The following is a 9,192-nucleotide window of genomic DNA, read 5'->3' as shown; positions in this document are numbered from 1 at the left end:
AGCTAAGCTAAATAGCTGCTGCCACTAGCTATCTGCCACAACTGGCCTAGCATAGCATTAAGGAAACAAATACCTTACATAAAACCAGAAATCCTTTCCACCCTTTTATTCACAGAATTCTTTCTTGTTGTAATAGTTCTTTTTTTATTTTTATTGTTACATACTGTCTTTATGCTAAGCTAAGCTACACAACTGCTAGCGTCATCTCCACGTGTTGAATCCACAAATCTTACAGGCATAGTTTTTCATTACTGAACTGCTCTCTTGCCAAGACTTGTATTCAAATACAAATAGCATTTGCTCATCTGAAGCTACTACCACCAGCTAATTAGCTTAGCTTAGCATTAGAGCTAACAAAAGAGCAGGGAGATGTCACATTGCTTTTTTTCCATTTTTTATTATTAGAATTCCCTTCGTTTACATTGGAAAAAAATGAGGTACTGTGTCTAACAGACAAAGATGAAAATGAGCTTCATTACCATGACGACACAATGAGCTGGAAAATAAAAATAAAGCAAAACAACAACAACACGTTTTGACGCTGTACGTGGGGACACGACACCCTCTTCTCGTCCTGTCAGGTTGCGGAGGAGAGGACGAAGATCACAGATAGATGAAAACAACGCAGTAGGAAATAAAACTAACTACGCCGGCTACCAGAAGATTCCTCTACGTTGGTTTCATCTACCGAGACGAGGTGAGAAGGAAGCGAGAATATCCTCCGGTCATGATTCAGAGAAAACACGTTTAAAACAAGCTGCACGGATCAAATAGTCCAAATTAAATAGAAAAACAATAGAAAACAGACACTCTGCACCTTTTTTTTTCTTTCAACCAAGCGATTTTCTTTTAGCTTAGCATAGCGTTGTTTCACTCTTACATGCTTTAACGAGGCTTTAACGAGGCTTTAACGAAGCTTTGACGACTACTTCATCCGATGACCTATCCAGAGAAAATAAATAAATAGTAAACAGCGTCAGGATCGACCTCCACACTCGACTATCACTGTCAGAAATTCTCGGAAGAGGCGTGAACACGAGGGGGAGGCGAGGAGGGAGGGAGTGAGGGAGAGTCCGGTGATGAGGAAGAGGAGCTACGTGATGAAGGTGGTTGGGTGCTTTTCTTCTTTGTTGGTGCGTGTCCTCTTTACGCCTCCAGCTCGAAGCCCATGCCGACCTTGTGTCCGCCGGCGTTGAAGTTCTTCCCGTCGATCAGAGCAGAGAGGGTGACCTTCACGCCTGCAGAGCCACAAAATAATACAAAAATAATTCATTTATTGATTAAATTAATAAATAAATGACATGAGTTAACAGTTTGGAGCCAGTTAGGAAACCTGAGCCAGCGTTTAAAAGTTTAACGAGAACAAGGAATTTAACGCTTTGTTTCGCATCAGTGACGACAATTGGAGCAGCTGACACTGGAGGAGGCGTAACCATGGTAACCAGCTGACTAGAGGAGTAACCACGGAAACCAGCTGTCACTGGAGGATGAGTAACCACGGTAACCAGCTGACACTAGAGGCGTAACCACGGTAACCAGCTGACAGGCTTCTTCTTCTCCCCCTCCACTTCCTTTCTTCTACTTATCAAGCTGTTTCCTTCCTCTCCTCCTTCCTCTTTGTGGGCCGTCTAATGTTTCTCCTCCTCCTCCTACTTGTCTTCATTCTTTTCATCAGCACTTCCTTCCCCTACTTCCTGTTCTCTCTTCTTCATCTTTTCCTCCCCCACTTCCTTCCTCTACTTCTCTTTATCCTCCTTTTATTCCTTGATTGCCTCCTTCTCTTACTTCCTTTTGCTCCTCCCTCTAATTCTTCTCCACCTCCTTTTCCTTCCTCCACTTCTCTTCTTGTTCTTCGTTCTCCTTCTCCTCTTTTGCAAATCTTTCTATTCTTCTTCTTCTACACTTCATCTTCCTTCTCCTTCCTCTTCTACTTCCAACTTGTCTTCTTTTCCCACCCCCTGACCTCCATCTTCTACACTTCCTCTTCTTTCTCCCCCACCTCCCCCTCTTCCTTCTACTTTTTATCCTTCAACACCTCCTATTTCTCCTTCCTGTTCTCCGTCTCTCTTCCTTCTTCTTCTCCTGTTCTATTTCCAGTAGGTGTGAAGCTCCTCCTTCTCTTTCTCCAGTGAACACGTGTTCAGTCTCCATGGCAACAGCCCGTCTCCTAACCAGGAAGTGTTGCTACGTACCTGGCCTCAGACTCTGGGTGTAGCCGACTCCGATCAGGCTGGCGTTGTTCACTTTGGCCTGTGTGTTGGGGGACAGAAGAAGAAGAAAAAGAAGAAGAAGAGGAGACGTGAGACACGACAGGAAGTGGAGCGATGAACGGACTCTGAGAGGAACTCACCGACAGAGACGCGTCTTTGTCCAGCTTGTATTTGGCGGCGATGCCGAAGCGAGTGTTGTTGCTGCCGGCGGTCCAGGCCAGAGTGACCGCCGTCTCCAGCTCCTCGTTCACCTTCTGGTAGATGGAGCCACCGAACTCAGTCCCATCGTTACTGAGAGAAGAAGAAGAAGAAGAAGAAGAAGAAGAAGAAGAAGAGAGTCTTATTAAGATATTAGTTCAGTTCAGATGTATTCACATCCTGAAGGAAATTCATTTTGCAGCAGAGACACAGTGGGCACGATGACATCAACAGAACACAATTAAAGTAATAAAGAGACTAGGTCGTAGAGGCTGGGTTGTACACCGGTTCATACTGGATACCGGTGTATTTGGTTACACAGCGTTGGGAACGTTGCACCGTGAGACTCTGATTCAGACCGGAACATTTTCAATGTGGCGCCTCTGAACAAACATGGTGAAGATGGAAAGGTCCAAAAAATGACAAAAAGACTTGTGCCACAAAAAGGAGCTGTGTTGGCTGTTTATTTGTTTTTTTTTATGGTGACGAGACGTCCCCGATTTGGATGACCTGTCTCCAATTTTAGCTTTTTATGAATGAGAAAAAATATCTTGCACACAGAATACGGTTATTACGGTAACTGAGAAGTTAAAAACTACGTATAAAATAAGTACAAATAAGTGCAGAGTATGAAAGAGGCAGGATGGGGACAAAGCTGGTCCACAGAGTTAAGCCTGTCCATGGAAATACAGGCGAAGTAAGAACATGTCCACACGGACAATGTGAAGGGAACCACTGATCAGTGAGGACAACCAGGAAAAAAGGCTTCACTCTGTTAGGGAGCAGAATGACTGGAAGATGAAGTGATGCCTCCATCGTGCCTCTGGGGGCAGTGCTCTGATCTGGGTCCAGGTTCAGAATAACCTTTATGACGTGACGAGTATGAACCACTCACACGTTGGTGTGTAGCTGGAAGTCTCCGGCCCGGTATCCCAGGGCGAAGTTGTTCTGGGCCAGTTTGGACTTGGCCGTGTCGAAGGCCATCTGGTAGCCGGCCAGCCAGCCCTCGTAGCCCAGCACGGCGTTGGCGTGGATGATGGGACCCTCGAAGTCCACGTCGCAGCCCAGGTTGACGTACTCGCGCTTGTAGCCGGTCTTCAGCTTCCCGCTCTTCTTACTGAGGAAGAGGAAGGAAAGGAGGGGACGAACACGACACACGAAGAAGAACTGTAACGTCTCCTCTGGAGCAAAAAGGAAGAGCTCCTATTAGCAAGGGAGCTAGGAAAAGCTACTGCTGTCTGGGAGGCTAGGAAGAGCTACTATTAGCTGGGAGGCTAGGAAGCTAAGAAAAGCAACTGCTGTCTGGGAGGCTAGGAAGAGCTACTATTAGTTGGGAGGCTAGGAAGAGTTACTGCTAGCTGGGAGGCTAGGAAGCTAGGAGGAGAAGAAGAACTACTATTAGCTGGGAGGCTAGGAAGAGTTACTGCTAGCTGGGAGGCTAGGAAGCTAGGAAGCTAGGAGGAAAAGAAGAACTACTATTAGCTGGGAGGCTAGGAAGAGCTACTATTAGCTGGAAGGCTAGAAACTCTTATTCTACAGTTTATTGTTGATCATTGTGTTGTTGTCGTGAGCGACTAGATTCTTTTTTTATTCAGATTTTTATATTTTCCATAACGTCAGTTTATTCCAGGTTAAAGAGGAAGGAAACGAGTGTAAGTGATTAAATATAGATTTTTCAGCTGATTATTAACAGAAGAAGTCGTGTCTCACCCTGTGTTCGGGACAAAAGACGTGTCCAAGGCGACTTTCAGTCCTTGAGTCAGCTGTGGATGAAGGTAAAGTGTTAGTTTAACGTCTCTTTAACGTCTCTTTAATGTTTCTCATTCGGTTTTATGAATTTCGTATAATCTGACCTGATCTTCCACCGTGACCTCGGTCGCCAGAGTGTTGTCTGTGTTCCACTTCTGGTTGAAGCTCAGGCCCAACTCCTTCATCTTGTACTTGGTCTCCAGGCTTCCAGACGCCTTCCCTGTGTCCGTGTTACTGGAGCCAGACGTGTTGAACTCCTGGAGGAGGAGGAGGAGCAGGAGGAGGAGGAGGAGGAGGAGGAGGAGGAGGAGGAAGAGGAGGAGGAGGAGGGAGAGTTAGACCCAGAAAAGATCCATAAAATAAAAAGATCATTAATAATGATAAAGACGTCAGAGACACATTAAATGAACAAAAGACACAGGACGAATGAAACCTGGTCCATGTTAGCAAGGAAGGAGGGAGGGAGGGAGGAAAGGAGGAAGGGAGGGAGGGAGGAAGGAAGGGAGGGAGGGAGGGAGGAAGGAAGGGAGGAAGGGAGGGAGGGAGGGAGGGAGGAAAGGAGGAAGGGAGGGAGGGAGGGAGGGAGGAAGGAAGGAAGGAAGGACAAAAGGTAGAAAGGAAGGAAGGAAGGGAGTGAGTGAGTGAGTGAGTGAGTGAGTGAGGAAGGAAGGAAGGATGGAAAGAGGGAGGGAAGTGAGGAAGGAAGGAAAGAAGGAAGGACAAAAGGTTGGAAGGATGGAAGGAAGGAACGAACGAAGGAAGGAAGGAGAGAAGTGAGTAAAGAAGGAAGGAAGGAAGGAAGGAAGGAAGTGAGTAAGGAAGGAAGGAAGGACAAAAGGAAGAAAGGAAGGAAGGAAGGAAGGAAGGAAGGAAGGAAGGAAGGAAGGAAGGAGAGAAGTGAGGAAGGAAGGAAGGATGGAAAGATGGAGGGAAGTGAGGAAGGAAGGAAAGAAGGAAGGACAAAAGGTTGGAAGGACAGAAGGAAGGAACGAACGAAGGAAGGAAGGAGAGAAGTGAGTAAAGAAGGAAGGAAGGAAGGAAGGAAGTGAGTAAGGAAGTAAGGAAGGAAGGAGGTGAGTAAGGAAGGAAGGAAGTAAAGAAGGAAGGAAGGAGAGAAGTAAGTAAGGAAGGAAGGAAGTAAAGAAGGAAGGAAGGAAGGAAGTAAAGAAGGAAGGAAGGAAGTGAGTAAGGAAGGAAGGAAGTGAGTAAGGAAGGAAGGAAGGAAGGAAGGAAGAGAGGGAGGAAGGAAGGAAGGAAGGAAGGAAGGAAGGAAGGAAGGAAGGAAGGAAGGAAGTGAGTAAGGAAGGAAGGAAGGATAGAAGGAAGGAAGGAAGTAAAGAAGGAAGGAAGGAAGGAAGTGAGTAAGGAAGGAAGTGAGTAAGGAAGGAAGGAAGTAAAGAAGGAAGGAGGAGACTGAAACACACTGACAGTATTTTATTTTAACTCCGGGGTTTAAACGCAGCAACGAGACAAACATGAAGCTGAAACTTAAAGAACGAACGCTGATGATTTTCATGCTGCAGGAACGAACGTTTAAAACCAAATAAACGAGAAGAGGAATGAAAAGCGAGCGGAGACGATGCTGGTGGATGAAATGAAACGTGTCGGCAGCCGCGCGGTCCCACATCGATCTTACCATCTACGTTAGAGCGGCGGCGTCCAGAGCGGCGGCGTTTGGCAGCGGCGTTACCATGGAGACAGAGCATCAGTTAGGGAGGAAGCAGGTAGAGACACAGACACATCTGGTCATGTTTCTCTACGACGCATTAAACCTGGAAACCTTCAAGCTCCCAGTCACAGCAGCAGCTTCATCACAGCAGACTCTTTATTTTTTATTTTTATGGCCGGGCTGAGTTTTTAATCTTTTTTTTTTGGCAGGATGCGTTTGAGGAGCAGCGCATGGTTCAGCCACAGAGACGCAGGAAGAGCAGGTAAAGATAAATACAGATAAAGACGTGTTCTTACCACTCCGCTCTGAGATTTGGTCTTAAGGTCCAACTTCACGACACCAAAGCCTGTTGAATAATATTAATAATCGTCTTTATTTCACATCAAAGGTGTAAAATATGTGTAAAAAGTTAATAAAAGAAAGTTAAAATGCTAAAAACAAAACAACAGATACATTCTTTATTAATAAACTTTATTAAAATATCAATTAAAAAAATCTATTAACGAGACGTTTAAAGATTTCTGAGTCATAAAACTTCAGGAAAATATCCCGAGACGTGTCCATGAGGAGCTTCATAAATAATCAATACGTTATTAGAATCCACTTAAAAGTGATTAATAAATAATAAAAGCTCGTAAATGAGGCTGCAGGTGGAGAGGATTCGATAAATGGTTAAAAACTAGTTTGGATGAACTCAGGCTGGAGCCAAATTAAAGTCTTAAGATTTATTTCATGATGTTATAAAGTTGTTGCCTCTGGAAAATCATTACAGATAATTACCTCAATAGTGCTTCATTTGAAATAATAATAATAATGATGAAAAAACAAAGTAAAGGCAGGATGTGGTTAGATTTAATTCCATTTAGTTTTGCAGTTAGGTCTAACAGGAGGATGGATTAGCTTAGCATTAAGACTTTTTTTCTACTTTAGCTTATAAAACATTAATAAGATGATGGTTTTTACAGATATTACCTTTAAAATCATCTCCACGGATACGAGTCGGCTAATAATTCACTCCCGGAGTTTAAATCAACACAATAACACTCACCATAGCCCTTGCTGAATATGTCCTTGGCTGCTTTGCCCAGGTCTGAGTATGAAGGAGGGACGGCCATCGCACCTGAGGACACAAACCAGCCGCTTTTTAAAAAGAAATAATAGAAATATAATTATAAATGATAATAATAATAGACTGTAAGAAAAGCGGACGCCATGACAGTGTATGCAAAAGACGAGTAGGAGAATTTTGAGCTCCCCCTGGTGGCTGGCTGCAGTATAGATCACATAAGCCCCGCCTCCTCTATGTTAGTGGGTGGGACTTGGACCAAACTAAAGCACTAAAATACAATTCGTCCACATAGACTGTATGTAAATAAGGACACGTCTCCTCTTCCTTGCATCGACCAAACTGATGCTATTTTCTGAGGGACACTGGCGGCGCCATCTTGTGACTTAGGAGCAAGAGTGGGGCGGAGGGCGGAGCCACCTTATTGATGCCCCGCCCATTAAGTCACATTCTGTTTCTATAGCATCAAATAATTAACTAAAACTAAACCTGAAGACTTGAACATGCATCGATATTACATTAAATACCTAAAACCACAGAAATCATCATTGAAAAATAATTATTTGATGTGTATTTTAGTGGTTTATTTCAGCCCAAAGCCCCGCCCACTAACATGGAAGGGGAGGAGCTTATGACCTATACTTCAGCCAGACACTAGGGACACTAGACACCATCCATCTTTATATTATTAGCCTGTAGTCATCCCGTCCTTTTTATTTTGATGATGCTGATGTATGTTCACGTTTCGATTTATTTAAAAACAGGATGTGACATCATTATAACTGACAGTTGCCATTGACAACCGCTCCGTGAAGCTTCACCGTGGAATTGTGAGTGATGTCTAGTTGCATTTGAGAGCAACGTCTGACTAGCTTTAGCATGTCAGCATGAAAGCATCGAAGAGCTGCACACTCCTGCTTTTATCAGCGTTAAAACAGAAAAGGCGAAGTCGCTTCTGCTCAGTTTTCACAGGTGGTGAAATGTCCTGGGAGTAAAAGGCTCGTAACGAGAGGAGAGAGTATCACATCAGCAGCATCCTCCTCCAGCCTCTAAGTCACAGCAGTTTTCCCGTGCAGCTGAATAATGATGTCGGCGTGGCATGATTCAGACGCCAGGTCTCCGTGACCTCCAGGGGGAAAAGGAACAAGCTGTTCTCTGAGAGGCTGCAGAGATGCTAACATCAATTTAAAAAGCTGGGAGGACAATTAGAAGGTCAAGTAAAAAAATAAAAAAATACATGTGATTCTTAAGGAGACACATGTAGCAGCTAAGCTAATAATGCACCAGAACAAAGGGATCTATCTCTTTATGGATAAAACATCTAAAATTAAAAGAGCAGTGTGCTCCTGCAGCTAAATGCACATTCTTACTGCAGATGTGTGAACAGCTGGATTAGATCAACTCCAAAAGAACAAAGCTAAGCTAAGCTAAGCAGCCTTTTCTGCTCTCATCAAATAATGCTACATGCTGCACGTCCTATTTGGGACAAAGGACAACAGATGGGCAGAGGAAGAGGTGTAGGGGGGGTTTGACAGTCAACCCCCCCCCCCCCTACACCTCCAGAACCAGAACACACGCCCCTTCGCAGCCGGTTAGCCGGAAAGCGGCTAATAAAGCTGCTAACAAATTAACAGGCACATTTAAAACTCTAACTCTGAATATATTACAGTGTTATACCTGTGTTATAATGTAATGCACCTATAAACCCCGGGATTAAACGGTGCATTACGAGGCTAAACATCATTACATAACGGTTACCCTTAGCTAAACCGCTATAACATGCTAAGAAGATATCTACCTAACCTTGGTGATAAACGCACAAATATCACAAAGATATTATTTTATAAAGCTCACGGGTGCGTTTAAGTTGCAGTAGCGGCGTTACAGCTCCTTACCGGTGCAGGAGATGTGTTTGTGAAGCCGGGAGAGTCCCTGGAGTGATGCTGCGGAGAGGAGTGACAGCTAGCTTAGCTTTAGCCGCGTCTATAACGGGGACAGGGCACAATGAAGGAGACCTAGCACGGCGCATGCGCAGAGCCGGCGAGAAATAAGCGAACAAAGAGTCGATGCGAGAGCAGGAGACAAATCGTGCGCGCACGAACGAACTTCGTTTACATCGATTTCTACAACAGTAAAAGTACGGGAGCGAATTAGGGACATAAATGAGAAAAAAGAGAGGAGGTAGAGTTTTTTTTTACTATAGCTAAGAGAAAAAAGCCGAAACGTCGAGAAAAAGTCGGAATACGATGTCGAGGGAAAAAAATCCTTAACACTTTAAGGTTAAAGTCATGTTTTAGAAA

The 9,192-nt window shown here is 44.4% G+C and overlaps 1 protein-coding gene across 2 annotated transcripts; it reads right to left on the bottom strand.

Moving 5' to 3' along the window:
• Window positions 1–377: 377 nt before the first annotated feature.
• On the bottom strand, window positions 378–8,951 carry zgc:56235 (Voltage-dependent anion-selective channel protein 2-like). 2 transcript variants are annotated; one of them, XM_047569461.1, is made up of 10 exons: window positions 8,788–8,950; window positions 6,875–6,946; window positions 6,123–6,172; window positions 5,794–5,796; window positions 4,262–4,414; window positions 4,119–4,171; window positions 3,304–3,525; window positions 2,351–2,501; window positions 2,193–2,250; window positions 378–1,238 (listed from the first exon to the last, which is right to left on the bottom strand). In XM_047569461.1, exons 2-10 carry the CDS (start codon window positions 6,939–6,941, stop codon window positions 1,147–1,149), a joined length of 849 nt encoding a protein of 282 aa, XP_047425417.1. In that variant the 5' UTR covers window positions 6,942–6,946; window positions 8,788–8,950; the 3' UTR covers window positions 378–1,146. The 2 variants fall into 2 exon arrangements, with proteins under 2 accessions (XP_047425417.1, XP_047425418.1); XM_047569462.1 differs by lacking the exon at window positions 5,794–5,796 and having other exon boundaries at window positions 8,788–8,951.
• Between the last annotated feature and the right edge of the window lie 241 nt (window positions 8,952–9,192).

Source organism: Mugil cephalus, chromosome 19 (genome assembly GCF_022458985.1).
Source record: "Mugil cephalus isolate CIBA_MC_2020 chromosome 19, CIBA_Mcephalus_1.1, whole genome shotgun sequence".
NCBI classification, from domain to species: domain Eukaryota; kingdom Metazoa; phylum Chordata; class Actinopteri; order Mugiliformes; family Mugilidae; genus Mugil; species Mugil cephalus.
Note: the sequence above shows the minus strand (reverse complement) of the source record. Positions and strands in the feature narration are given on the sequence as shown.

Coding starts and splice junctions, on each gene's coding strand:
- zgc:56235 (XM_047569461.1), bottom strand. CDS start 6,941: ATGGCCGTCCCTCCTTCATACTCAGACCTGGGCAAAGCAGCCAAGGAC. Junction 3,526..4,118: donor TCTTTTGTCCCGAACACAGG/GTGAGACACGAC, acceptor CCTCTTCCTCAG/TAAGAAGAGCGGGAAGCTGA. Junction 2,251..2,350: donor ACAAAGACGCGTCTCTGTCG/GTGAGTTCCTCT, acceptor CCCAACACACAG/GCCAAAGTGAACAACGCCAG.